This window comes from Cucurbitaria berberidis, assembly GCF_010015615.1.
Source record: "Cucurbitaria berberidis CBS 394.84 unplaced genomic scaffold K460scaffold_2, whole genome shotgun sequence".
NCBI lineage: Eukaryota > Fungi > Ascomycota > Dothideomycetes > Pleosporales > Cucurbitariaceae > Cucurbitaria > Cucurbitaria berberidis.
The window spans coordinates 1,022,695-1,036,205 of NW_024468936.1; the positions used below are offsets into that span (position 1 = coordinate 1,022,695).

Sequence of the window (13,511 nt, forward strand, 5' to 3'; positions counted from 1 at the left end):
CTGATGAAACAATTCACCCGCCTTCATTCAGACGCGCTTCCGACAGCCCTGTCCAGACCTTGGCGGGCCCTCACGATGCGAGATCCCTTGCAATCTTTCACATGATCGTCGAGTACATTGCTCTCATCCCCGCGCCCATCATCTTACCATCATCTGCACCTCAGCTCAGCTAATATTAAAAATACTGTACTGACCACATTACTTTTCGCTCGTATCTCGTTCATCTCAAACGATGCATCACGAGTCACGAGCTCTCTAAGCCATGGCGGGAAACTCGTTTGGGATTGTCGTGCTTGATTGGCTGCTTGACAGGCGACTCCAATGTCCTATAGCTGCTGAACAGTATAGCTGCCTCTCACTTCCCTTTCGAGTCGCCAACTTGCGCCCTGACTGGCTGCCGTGTGACTGCGTGTTATTGCAAATGCGAAATTACCCAGACTACTGATTTTGCAGCCGATGTAACAGCACATCGCAATTTGACCCAGTATAAAGATCACCCTCACCTCCAACCACCTTCTTCCGTTCGACTACAGTTGTTCATTTCCCTGGTTGCATTCTCAGTCATCACACCCGTCAAGCCCAGCTTGGTTTGCTTGTTTGTTTCCTTGTTTGTTGAAATAATGTTTGCTATTGACTCTGCACGAAGCAGTTAATTCGAACGTTATGGAGATCTGAGAAAAGCTACCTTCAGCACGCACAGCGGCTACATCCTCCACACAACACCCGCAGCAAGATCTCCGACAAAAATCCCAATCCTCCACCTGGTAGGATGTGATAGGAAACCTTTCGCACAACAAAGGGAAAAAATGTCCAACTCGCAACAAAAGATAACAGACAAGAAAAATCGAGCAAAAAAGACGGACAGGGATGCCACCAGCAATCCCCAATACCGCGCGACCCGATGACCACAAACGGTCCAGGGCGCAGGTTCCACCAGTCCGCCTTTCTCAGTGTGTGTAGATGGTCTCATACCTCCAAATCCTTGCAACGCCATAATGTAACCAGTCCCTGTATGGTGGTCGTTCAATTTGCGTTACGAAGAGAAGATAAATGGGTGGGTGGTGGGGAGAAGAATAAACGGCCTGCCAGCCACATCGGAGCAGGCCAAAATGCAAACAAAAATGCTAAGGATGCAATATGTCCAGCGATTTGAAACCAATATGTAAGTGGGTGATGGTAAAAGCGAGCACATGTAAAGGATTAGTGCAGGGCGGTAGCGACAAAGGGCAGCAAGACTTCGTATCTGTTCCAAGACAAAGCTTTGGCGCGCCAGGCTGCTTCCGCTAGAAACAATAATGATCGGGTATTAGCGCGAGCACAGAGAACGAAAACGACCAAGGAACACCAGCAGGATTAGTCGTGGTCCTGTTACATCTGATGATGCTCAGGCGATAGACTCGACGGGTCCATCGTGAGATAACTCTGCATGTCCAGGTCGTCGACGTTCTCGTCCATTAGAGGTGACCGGAACGGAAGGTTGAGGTTTTGTTTCGCGTACATGTCCGTCATCTGCATTGCCTCGTCCGACATTGGATACACATCTTGATGATGGTCACGACCGAAAGAGCCCAGGGGTGGAGATTGGTTGGCGATGATGGGGTCTGGGTGGCTCATGGCTGGCATCGGTGAATTGCCCACAGCAGAGTGAGGAGGTGGGCCCATGGGCGTGTGAACATAGGGAGGAATGTTGTACTGGCCGAAATTTGATGCCGGCACATTCTCGGTTGGGGGACCAGAAGTGTAGAAAGCCGGTGTACCGTAGTCAGACGGTGAGTTGGCCGTAGTAGCCGACATGGGATATTGTCGGTAATCCATACCATACCCTGCAGAAGTGTCAATGCTGAGATGGGGTCCAATAGGGCCTGGAGCACTCTGAGGGATAGGCGCGAAGATTTCTGGGTTTTGGATATAGGGCGACGGCTCAGGCTGCATCATGAAGGAAGGCATTGGGTTGCGAAGCATCGAGAAGTCAATGGCAACAGGGACCGAGCGACTGCGCTGGCGCTTGTGACCCCGTGGTGGGAAAGGACCAGGCGCAAGATGCGACTCGTTATACATGCCCATGTGCGGATGTACAAGGTGGTTGGGTTGAGAGGCAGGTCGGTGGTTGATGGGTGAGACGGGCGCCGAGACGGTGAGGGTGTTTGGGTCGTACAGGTTGTGTCGGTTCTGAAACGACTCCAACGAGACAAGTTTCGCCAGTTGCCCACTCAGCACCTTGGGGTGACCGCCCAAGTGGTGTATCATAATGTTTGACGCTTGCTGGTCCTCGGTAAAATCGCCACACTGGAAGAATCCTCCGGACCCAGACGAGTCCATGAAGAAGTTTGGCGGGCGGTTGAGTTCCACAACAAGGCCTCCGGGGCGTTGCGAAGCTCCTTCAGCATTTGCCGTCATGTCGCCATTCTCCAAGCTAATGTTCTTGATGTAGGAGAAAGGGTACTCAATCTTGTAGCCTGCGGAATCGTTGTTGATGTAGTACGTGACGCAGCATTTCTCTGGTGAATAGAATATCACAAGGTCCATGGCGCTTTGACCAACTCTTCTCCAGCTTCCGACGCTCAAAGAGCGACAGGCGAAGTGGTGGATCACTGAGGCCTGTTAATTCCGACTCGTGTAATTCAAGTTGATTGGAGATTGTGACTTACCGACTTTGGAGGTGCTGGTGTCGGTATTGAGAAGCATACCGCTACCATAAGGTAGAGCTCCACCAGCACGGCCGAGGAAGCTCGTTCCAATCGGCTTCCCTGACTCCATAGCCTGGAGCGCAAGATATCGGCGCATCGACTCTGGAATGTCATTGCAATCATCACCGTTCTCGATGCTCTTCTTGGCAATGTTCTTTATTTTGGCGCGCCTATGCATCTGTTAGTCCTAGCTTGAGCACGGTGGTGGCTCCTCCTACCTGTTCTGAAACCAAATCTGCACCGAACGCTCCGTCATGTTGATGTCGGAGGCTATCCGTTCGCGTGTCGCAGCAGTAGGAGTTGGGTTCTTGTTGAACTCAATCTCCAGCGTTACCAGTTGGTCCTGAGTCGCCCTCTGTCTTTTCTGATTTCTCTGCTGTTGGGTAAGAGTGCTCTTGCGCGGCGGTCGGCGAGGGGCTGAGCCCTGGGTAGGAGTGTGGGCGGATGGTGAGGGTGTAGGAGACAGCATGGCGTCGTCTGTAGACTGCATCTTCGGTCGTGGGGTAGAGTAATCGAGTAGTAGGATTCGGACTCGAGTCGAAAGGGTGTGAGATGTGGGGAGGGAGCAGTCAAGCTAGTCGCCTCCGTCTATCAAATAATCGTAAGGTGTCGTGAGGAGTAACACTCCAAGCAATAGTGGGTAAGTGAAGGTAGTAGACGTTCGCGGCGAGTCAATGCCAGAGGAGGGTGTAACCCAACGTGCTACGAGGCTCGAGACACGGTCCAGGCGCGTACGGAGCTGTGGAGGAAAGAAGCTGCTGGCCGGGGAGCAGGTATCGAAGGTCGATCGTCCGTAAGCGATTCTGAGTCGACAAGGAGTGAAAAGACGAGGGGGAAAACTAAGGAGTGGACAGGCAGAGCCCAAAGAGGGTGCTGTGTAGAAAATGAACGTGGGCAAAGGCCGAAAGGAGTGGCGGCACTTCGCAGAAGTCGACAGAGAAGAGAACGCGATGGAGATCACACCAACAATGAGGTGACGATGCAAGATCCGAATGGAGGAGGACGGGCGGGTGTAAATGAATGGCCTTGGTGGACAGCGAAAGGGGAGATTAAGGAAGGGGCCTTCAAGCCAGCAGGGACTAGGGGGGAGATGCGCTAGCCCCGGATAGGGCAGCTGGCTGGATCACTGCGCGCCCCGCCCTCCAAGCGCACACCATACATAGCATCACGGCTCGCCGTTTGACGCCAGGCGCGAGACTCATCGGTGCCTATGCAAGAAAACGCTTATCCTCTCTCTCACGACACGGCCGCTGCTGGGGGGGGACCTGTTCCTCTGGCATCTGGATGCGCGTCACCCAAGTCCTCTCTGGCCCCCCCCTACCCCGGTGTTTCCGTCGCGAGCACAGCAGCAGCAGCAAGCCCGCGCGAGCTGTCTACAGCACAACGGCCCAGGTCAGGGGGATTTGCAGCGCAGCTGAGGGAACAGGGCACGACGCATCCGGGCCACTCACGACGAGCAAGGCGACGTGGGTGTGGGTGGCACTCCTTTCCAAGGCGGCCTTGTGGTGGTGGAATCCCTGCCCGCGAACACGAGCCATCCATCAGCCAGCCTTGACGAATGCTCTCGTCGCCCCTCCGGGAGCTATTGGCGTACATGATGCATGTTTGAAGCCACACGGGCGCGCATGAACAGACGTTGTCGTTGGAGAAGATACGTCCCGCTTGGCGCGTTGCGTCAGGTACCGCACCCAAACGACGAGCGCTCCACGGGATGGCTAGCATGAGACGCGCCCGCCGACGACTTTGTCTGAGAGGCTCCACGCTTGATTCACCCTCTCACACAAAGGCATGGACGCCGCGAAGCACAACAGCCCGCACTGACGACTGGCCGTTTGATTCACTCTGGCATGTGGGGAAAACATCCTACTCTGCGTGCTTCACCGTACAGTAGGCGCCCGGAATCCATCCACTGCTTACAAGTGGTATGCATGAGCGGGCACACCACCCGCATCGGTCTTGTGAAAGCCTGCTCACCACTCCTCGCCAGGCCCGCGCTGCGGATCGCTCGGGTGAGCCGAAAACGAGAATGATCCTGACGAGCATCGGTGCCCGTGCCGCCTGATCACGCCCAATCTGACACGCCTGTCCAAAACGCTACAAACTGTGTGTTGTTATTCACATGTTGTCAACAGTGCTTTCATTTTTCTTCTCTCCTATCTCTCCTGTCTCCATCTATGTCTTGCGGATGTGCCTAGCTTTCGACCGTCTAGTGGTCCTACATGTGTCAGGCTGTAGTACGATCCGCCTCCCTGTCAAGTGAAGTTGTTCGCAACCCTCACGCCAGGCACAGGCGCTTGAATGGTCGACGCGTTATAAGCGAGAGACAACAACCAAGAACCCGGAACACTCCACCAACGACTCGGCCCTCTTTATCGGTGCGAAAGCCCTCTCATGACATGATGCCCATCTCCCCCTACCCGTGCTACCCTGCCATATATGCAAATACCCGTTTTTGAAGGTTTGCCCGCGCGCTTCCAAGACCGCATTGAGTAGCACAAGGTTGCGAATCGCGCCACTGCATTGAAAACAAGCCAAACCGCCCCATCTGCGACAACCCATTGTCGAAGCGCGAGTATCCCAACAATCCGTTTCTAGGTCACACCGCTCGGAACCTGAATGCAGTCCTGACCGCTTACTCGAGTCCAAACCAGGATGCTCCTGTCGTGATCAGAAAATACAAGGCTGTGGCCGCCTAGACACTGCGAATGTCTTCACAGGCCAATTTGCAATACAATTTGCAATATTCGCCAGCGACGCCGCCTCCTTCTGGAAACTTCCTGTAACTGCCATCGCGATTCGGACATAGAGTACGCTCCCAGAATGATCCTTGAAGAAGGGGACGTCGCTGCTTGTTTACCCCCAATGGGCCGCCACTCAGCAGCCGGCAAATTCCGTCGTTTGGCATGCAGTGTAGTCTGCAATCCTGCCAAACAATATCTCAATGCCTGTGGGTGTTATCGTTCACGATGAGTACTGCAGCTCGATCCCCACAGATCGGAAGATCTGCTCTCTCTTCTTGAGGTCAAGACTTGCACCGAGCGTAAAGAGCAACTCTTTGATCCTGCCCTCCCACAGCACTCCAATCCGCCAACCCTGGTCAACCCTAGCCTTAAGCACACCGGAAACATCGTCATCAGGCGAAACGGTAGGGCGTTTCCAATCTGGGCGCAACTTCTTGACCGCCCATTCCGTGTCAGCGGTGTTGCGTCGCCGCCACAATTCGCACCCGAGCTGCAGCTCGCTTTCGTACGAGTAGAAATTGAAGTCGAAACGGGAGCAGAGCGCCAAGTTGGGGCCAGCTTTGACCGAGTACGTGGAAGAAAGATTTCCCATCAAGGGATTTAGAGTAAGTGTCATGGTATACGGGAAGCCCGGATGGTTGGGTAGGGTTGTGAACCTCAAGCCGGTACTGATACCACCACTCTTATTGAGAAGGCCGTAGTAAAGCTCCGCGCCTGCGCTGAAGCGACCATGCACCGGTTCCACCTCTCTTGCCGTCATTGGTTCTGTAGACGCAACTCTGGGGCCAGAACCAAAGTTGTAGAGGCCTCGAACGCCCATCAAGGCCGAGTCTGTGCTGTACATGTATTCTGTGCTATATTTTCCAAAGTCGTTCTGCAGCAGGGTGAGGATGGTGCCGCCATTGTTGAGGCTCGAGTCGCTCACGGCGGCGATTCTGAGCTGCCGGTTTGGGGTAAGACGACGCAGATACAGGGCTTCGAGCCTCGACTGAGGGAGAAATATGCGCCCATATAACAGGGTATCTACTGCTGCTTAGCTTTTCGTCGGTACAAAACTCGTGGGACACTCACTCTTGCGATCGACGCGCTTGCCAGAATGCCAGACCTCCCACCAGTACTTCTCGTCCGGTCTTCGCAGCTCCTGCAAGTGCTTGTAGCCTCTGATCACATGGTGGAGATCAATGTGAGAGCTCTTGAGCTCTCTCCTCAGAGGCAGTGACGAGTACAGGTAAGACACTGAGCCATCTACGACTCCCACGCTACCAAGAGTATACGAAGTCGCGAAGTTCGGCGCGGCAAGAGACGATATCTGCAGTCGCAGTCCTCGTGGGATCTGGAATTCGAGCAATGCTACACCAGATGATCAATGCCTGGTCCACAGCGGAACCTGAGGTGCGGCCTACCTCGTGCGCTCGCGTTCAAGGTGCCGTAGGAGTTGTCGACGTTCCAATGCGAAGCTTCGTAGAATGCATTCTGCACATTGTCCATGAAGTCCAACATGTCTCTGTCATTGACGTAGCATTCTGCTGTGACTGTGGCGACTTGTGAAGGCGTGTAGCCTGGGGAGGGTGTTGAGCTCAACCGCGGCTCCACCTGCGCCTGCCAAGACTAGCGGTTCGCCAAAATTCCCCGCTCATTTTTCGGAAGTTGCGACCTCGAACTTTTTTTCCGAGTTCAGTTCAACAGCCCAATACTCCAACACAACCGCCAACATGCCTAAATCAAAGCGCGCGAAGGTCGTACATCTCACCAAGACGGACAAGAAGGGCAAGGAGCTCTCACAGAAGCTTTTTGCCAATGTCCAGGAAGCGGCGGATAACTTTGAGCACATCTTTGTCTTTTCGGTGGAAAACATGCGGAACTCGTATCTAAAGGCAGTGCGCGCCGAGTTCTCAGACAGCCGGTATGCTCCTCCAGGTCAGATTAGGTGCACAAGAAAATATTCTAACTTGGGTGCAGATTCTTCTTCGGCAAGACCAAAGTAATGGCAAAGGCACTCGGCCAGACACCCGCCGAAGAGCACCTCACAAACCTCTCCAAACTCACAGAATACCTCGCTGGCAACGTTGGCCTCTTCTTCACGAACCGCGAACCCAGTGAGATCATCGAGTACTTCGCCGCATACTCGCAAACCGACTTTGCGCGCGCCGGCATCGTCGCCACACAAACCTTCACAATTCCCGCCGGCACAGTACACTCAAGAGGTGGAGAGGTGCCAGAAGACCAAGACGTGCCTCTACCGCACAGCGTGGAGACGACGATCAGGAAATGGGGCATGCCAACGAGGCTCGACAAGGGCAAGATTATCCTCGACACCCCGTATACCGTGTGCGAAGAGGGAAAAGTCGTAAACAGTCACCAGACGGCGTTGCTGAAGATGTTTGGTGTAGCCATGGCGGATTTCAAGATCGACCTGAAGGCCTACTACTCCAAGGCAAGCGAGTCGGTCACGGAGATTGGGGCCATGGAGGAGTAAAAGCGAAATCAGAATGATTGTACCTGCATCATGACGGCGTTTGGCTGGCGTTCAGATTGGTTTAGGGAAAAGTATGGGTGCTCCGTGACGACTACCAAACTGTTAGATCACGTAACGAGCACATCACAATATACCCTTTCATGTTGCTTTTGCTGTTCTCGCTTCATTTAGTCATTCTGGGTCGTATCCGACTGCTGATCCGCTGAAGTTTGTGATTTCATGTTTAGCCTAGCGGTATTTCCCACAGATCAAGGTGGAAAGTAACAAATGCCGAAGCTGCCAGCTCGGGAATGGCCCGTAAGGGCTTGACTGCAACTGCAGGGTATTTATCTATATAAGCAGAGCGATGCGGATGGCGCGCGAGCGTCGATTCTAAGGTCCCCCAAACGCAGTATGGGTAGATATTCCAGCTCTCCAGACCATTATATTTTCCTTCAAGATCTTCACCTTTCCAGTTCCGTACCCTAGCCCCCAGTTGTCACTGTGTTCAGAGGTGCGTTGCCTGTCCTCATGCTCCTAAACCAAGGCCAATCCAGCAAATAGGCCTCCAGCAATAGCTCCTACCACACCCGGATAGTTCACCACAGCTGCACCCGTGGCCGATGCGCTTGCCGTAGACGATGATGATCGGGTAGCAGACTGGCTTGAGCTGGATGTCCTAGATGCGCTTGTCGAGGAAGATGTGAACGCAGATGAGGAGTGAGACGAAGAGTTATAAGTCGAAGTCGAATTCCTGGTTTGTGTTGAAAGCGAGCCTGAGGCACCTGAGGATATACGAGAGCGAATAGAGGTAGGTGTTTGCGTGAAGGTGGGAACAGCGTCGGTGAGCGTAGGAAAGACGAGGGAGCTGGGCCCGAAGAAGGGTGCCTTGGAGGGGTCGAACAACGGGCCGTTGACTTATCATATGTTATTAGACCGAGTCCTCTTCTTTAGATTTGACTGATTGAGAGATAAACTTACAGTTTGAGCTTTGTGCATACACAGCCGCCACCAGCCAAAACACAGCGAATATCGTGCGCACCATCTTGAGTCTTTCGCCTCGCGCTGCTGTGATGAATGGATATACGACTTCGCAAGCACGATCAACGGCTCACAGCAGCGTTATAACAGATTTCGACGAAACCGAGGTAAAATATGGACTATTGAACGGGACACGCACGCGCAGCATGGCAACGGCGCTTCGCTGGATATATTTTATTCTTCTAACCCAGCCCCTGTGAGGCTCGCAACGTCTTGAAACAAGCATTCAATAGCGCGCCATAGGCTGCTATAGCGGCCAGTCGTAACGCACGGTGACTCTTTGTCCGTCAAGGTGGATCATTTTCCCTCATCCGATGGGCTCGGGTCTTTTTATAGGTCGGGGGTCTCGTGCCTACAAGCAGCGGCTGCAATGAAGCGAATCGGTGGCGCTGGACGCGTTGATGGGGCATTTGTGGAAAAGATCCAGGGCGGAGTCGTACTCGTGGGGTTGGAAATGAATGGCTGCTGGCGACCTGTCGGTGGTCAATGGGGCCTGGCTAGTAGTAAGCGTGGGCGCTATGGTTGGGCAGTGATTGGGTTCCCCTGACGGCTTGGCAAGTCCGAGGTGGATGCGCGTCATGTGGGCGACCTCAAACACCAAGCCTACTACTATACGAAAGAAGCTCGTTCTAATGTGGCACCAAGTCAGGTGCACTGCTTCTTCGTATCTATTCGTATTCATTGTCATCAGGATCCACCGTGACGACGGAACCTTTGCTCTCCGTCAACTAGCTATAAACCGAACAGAAAGAGCTATAGAACCAATTGTGATATGTGCAATTCTGTTTAGTTTCGATTCAGTGATACCACTTCGGAAACAAAGACGTCATACCCCATATCTGTCTGGGTGGGAAGAACATGGGTGATAGCCATACGACGTCTATCCCATTTCAGTTGATTGTTCCCCAGAAGACTATTACTAATCGGAACGACTGGTCTAAACCTCATGAGCCCTGAAATGCGCTTTGACAACTGTTCCAGACACTTGTACAATGATAAGTTGCATTCCTTCGACAGTATAAACGGCGCTTTCCCACGCCTACTTTCCTAACACGCGACTGGGCAGCAATCCATTACGGAGAGTAGTCAGGAACCGGTCCCCGTGTCGTGAGCGCGGTCGATTTTGAAGACGGTTCAGCTGTTTCGGAAGGACTGTCGAAAAGTAGAGAGCGCCAATCGCCAATTTTGAGCGAACTCAGCTCTCTATCGAACTCCGGGCAGTCGTCCATTACTACGTCGAGCTGGAGATCGCAGGGTGGACCGTGCTCACGTATCTTCTCTATTTGGTTCATGTTTCTCCTTCTACTCAAAAAGTCCAAGCCTTTGAACGTTCTTGCTGGGAATCCGAATTTTACCATCCCGTCAGCCTTTTTGCTGTCCACGTACATTACAGCGACACTGATGGCAGAAGTAGTTGTCAGGAATCTGGGAACGTATAAGTACGTGCGAAGCGGATCGAGATTACTCTACTTACATGCGGTCTTCGAGATACCATTTATTAGACTCAGAGCGTTTCTCCGGATATGTATAAATGACTTGCGTTGGGTTGGTCACGGAAATTCTCAGGAAGATTTTACGAACGTCTGTTCTGTTAGCTTGGATCGAATTTATGAGCGTTGTACATACCGATGGTTTTGGATACCCAATTCTTGCTCCATCCGGAAATCTCCACAGTAGAGACCTTGCCAGCCCATGGTGTAGATATAAGCTCAGTTTGTCGCCTTTGGACATGTACAATCTCTCGAGAAGCAAAGTCCTCGACAACTAGTAGAGCGCGCCGCTCGACGTCGGCCAATAGTTTTCGAGCGCGATATGTAGTAACCGCATCTTCAACAGAATCCCAACCGACGGATTCGTTGCAGACTGCATCCGATCGCCATTTTAGATGTTCATCCTTCCACCAGGTCCGGAATTTGCCGAAGTTGTGTACGGAAGCATCGAAACTCCGATTTCTCTCCAAAGTTTCTGTGAAACCCAGCAGAGAACCGAGAATGAATGTGCACTTTAGTTTCGCGTCTTCCAGTCTCGAGTAAATCTCATCAATACCTTTAGTATCGTTGTTGGCAGGAAGATAGGAACTGAGCTGAATACAGGTCAGAAACACATCCAGATCAGAGAGAGTGAGGCGGTTGTTTTGGTTTTCGAGGAGAATAAAGGCCCTTGCGATCTGTTGAACCTTTCGCAGCGGTTCCAGATACTCGCTTTGCAGAGATTTTGGCACAATACCGATCCATGTTTCTTCGAAGTCGCTGATCTTATCAACGCATATGTTTGCCTCCCAGGCCATGACGCTAAATGCGGAGTCGTCCAGTACCTTCGGCGGCGTTTCCACTGGGTTACGGAGGATATAATCGAAATACCGCTGACCGGCACCGGGTTCCTTTGAGAATCCCCAATGAAGGAAGAATTTGGAATCCATCGCTCGTCTTCTGGTCGCATTTGCCTTCGCCTTTTGTACGATGCCGGCGAAGTCCGCTTCAACTCTCATCTCCCTCATGTGCGCTGTTCTTCGCATCAACTCTTGGACGAGACCCAAAAACTCATCATTGTCAAATTGGCCATCGCGATTGGCATCGAAAGAGAAAACAATAGCCTCCAAGGTGTCCGCACTAACTTTCATAGGACTGCCTTTTAGGGCAGTTGACAGATGGTGCAACACAGTTCTTCGTGAGAGAAAGCCTGCATCGCTGTAGTCCGCTTGGTGGAAAGCGCGCATGATTTTGTGCTTTATGGCTTCAGATGACGGATCCGGAATGGGGTCGTCGTGGAAGAGTGGATGAAGTTTCTCCTGTACATAAACTGGCGCAGGTCTGTCGTACGGATGCCAATCCTCTGGTTTGCCAGCACTTGAGGCTGTGCTGTCAGAGCGGGAGCGTGGCTCCCCGGTGGCTCCCGATACGAATCCCCTTTCTACCACGGTAATGCTGTCCTCTGGCCTTGTAGTAACATCGTCTGGATCTGCGTAGAGATCATCGTTGTCACCGGCAAGGGCCGCACTATCGTTAGCATCGGCCAGTATTAGTGGTGGAGATAAACGCGATACCGATGGGGAGGTAGCACTTTGTGTAGGATTATCGACTTGATTGTCTCCTCCAGGAAGATCCCCCCGAGTAAGGTCCTGGGTGGCTAGATTCGAGGTTGTCGATTCACGAGTAGTTGACTTTTCAAGGTCTGGAAGGGGAGTTGACGATCCTTCATCCAGGCCATCATGCTCAATGACCTCCGACAACCATTCATCCAAAAATGGTTTATTCAGAACGATAGAGTCTGGGTGTATATCTTTCTCTTCCAGATCCTGGCTTATTTGCTCAAACATGTCTTCTTTCTCCGCCGGCTTGTTGTCAATTCTCGGATGTGATATCACACTCCGGTCCCGTTTGCCTGTTCGGTACTCCTGTGCGATTTGAACCAAAGCATCTTGGACGTTCAAAACCGACAAACTGCGTATACATTAGGTTGATGCTTTTACATGAAACCAGGATGCTTACCTTGTGAGACTTGTTAAGCGCAGCTGTAGGGACCTAGCATCGAATTCCAGTTTCGCGACGAGTGCGCCTGAGTCCGATGTGATGAACTTTAACCGGCTTATCACTCGTCGTGTGCCCTTATCCGTTCCGACATTACTGTACTTCTCCAGAAAATCGTCAACCTCATCCAATGTTGTATTGCACCCGGAACACATCGCCTGCAGCGAAGCCAATCTCAGTTGGCTTTGGGGGATCTGACCGTCATTGTTCGCTCGCACGAGATATAATTTCGTCTCTTCGAGCACGTCTCGAAGTTGTAGCACACGCTTCGTGAGCTCGGCGTATTTAGCAGGAGCATCCTTGCATCGTTTGTAGACCTAGAAAGACTTTAGTTGGTAATGTAAAGAAATTCGGTGGGAGAGGACACACGAGATACGCCTTATCTGCAATAGCAATGAAGTCACCCACTGCAAACCCAAAGCTCATTTTCGGCGATTCCTAGGGTTGTTGCCGGAGCTGAAAACGCGTACACAGCGATATATATCCAAGAGAAGATTTCTAAAGCGTCTACGTTCTAGTTGAGCTATCGCTGCTTCCTTTGAAGGTGCTTTGAGTGTGGAGATGTTTGTGATTCTCGATGTATATCTTGACGCGCCCTGGACTTAATTCGGTGTATGGAAGCTTCGCTAAATTGTTGGATAGTTGCTCAACAGGACAATAAGAATCAGAAGCATAGATAATCATGAGAGAGAGGGCGGTGGGCGACAACTGAAATCGGCGGCCTCTGAGGCCTGAAAACCGGATAAGGCTGAGGCTGAGGCTGAAGGACCTCGATGACGCGACTGCTGCCTGGTCACAAGTTGTTGAAAAGCGCCACAGACGTACTGTGACGATCTAGGCCTTCACCCTGGTATTCGGAATAAGCAATTTGAGTCTAGGTACGCTAGGTTATCGTGGTTAGGTCCTAGTCGATAGCTCTAGAGTCACAAAGAAGCCTCGACGAGCATCAACATACCCTAATTCTTAGGATGAAGCATAGGATGTATCTGCTGATTTTCGTGCTACCGTGCGATGTTGAATATATGTGCGTTGGTGTTTATGTGCTACAGAGCCGGGAGTC

At 52.1% G+C, this 13,511-nt stretch overlaps 6 protein-coding genes across 6 annotated transcripts; 1 reads left to right on the forward strand and 5 right to left on the reverse strand.

The window, feature by feature from the left end:
- Window positions 1-1,368: 1,368 nt before the first annotated feature.
- K460DRAFT_352390 (homeo protein) lies at window positions 1,369-3,177 on the reverse strand (the record flags this gene model as incomplete). Its single annotated transcript, XM_040931648.1, has 3 exons — window positions 1,369-2,591; window positions 2,649-2,857; window positions 2,906-3,177. 3 exons carry the CDS (start codon window positions 3,175-3,177, stop codon window positions 1,369-1,371), a joined length of 1,704 nt encoding a protein of 567 aa, XP_040789786.1.
- Window positions 3,178-4,959: 1,782 nt separating this feature from the next.
- Window positions 4,960-5,447, reverse strand: K460DRAFT_55619 (uncharacterized protein). The gene has a single exon (XM_040938515.1). It carries the CDS (start codon window positions 5,244-5,246, stop codon window positions 4,998-5,000), a length of 249 nt encoding a protein of 82 aa, XP_040789787.1. The 5' UTR covers window positions 5,247-5,447; the 3' UTR covers window positions 4,960-4,997.
- A 201-nt stretch (window positions 5,448-5,648) lies between these two features.
- Window positions 5,649-6,928, reverse strand: K460DRAFT_352391 (uncharacterized protein; the record flags this gene model as incomplete). Its single annotated transcript, XM_040931649.1, has 3 exons — window positions 5,649-6,451; window positions 6,500-6,778; window positions 6,832-6,928. 3 exons carry the CDS (start codon window positions 6,926-6,928, stop codon window positions 5,649-5,651), a joined length of 1,179 nt encoding a protein of 392 aa, XP_040789788.1.
- A 212-nt stretch (window positions 6,929-7,140) lies between these two features.
- On the forward strand, window positions 7,141-7,904 carry K460DRAFT_402590 (mRNA turnover protein-like protein 4; the record flags this gene model as incomplete). The annotated part of the gene is made up of 2 exons (XM_040936541.1): window positions 7,141-7,331; window positions 7,388-7,904. The coding sequence occupies 2 exons, from the start codon at window positions 7,141-7,143 to the stop codon at window positions 7,902-7,904; spliced, it is 708 nt and encodes a 235-aa protein (XP_040789789.1).
- A 148-nt stretch (window positions 7,905-8,052) lies between these two features.
- K460DRAFT_363336 (uncharacterized protein) lies at window positions 8,053-9,406 on the reverse strand. Its single transcript, XM_040932794.1, has 2 exons — window positions 8,865-9,406; window positions 8,053-8,800 (listed from the first exon to the last, which is right to left on the reverse strand). The coding sequence occupies exons 1-2, from the start codon at window positions 8,926-8,928 to the stop codon at window positions 8,421-8,423; spliced, it is 444 nt and encodes a 147-aa protein (XP_040789790.1). The 5' UTR covers window positions 8,929-9,406; the 3' UTR covers window positions 8,053-8,420.
- A 591-nt stretch (window positions 9,407-9,997) lies between these two features.
- K460DRAFT_402592 (uncharacterized protein) lies at window positions 9,998-12,877 on the reverse strand (the record flags this gene model as incomplete). Its single annotated transcript, XM_040936542.1, has 5 exons — window positions 9,998-10,349; window positions 10,399-10,507; window positions 10,551-12,364; window positions 12,413-12,768; window positions 12,821-12,877. 5 exons carry the CDS (start codon window positions 12,875-12,877, stop codon window positions 9,998-10,000), a joined length of 2,688 nt encoding a protein of 895 aa, XP_040789791.1.
- Between the last annotated feature and the right edge of the window lie 634 nt (window positions 12,878-13,511).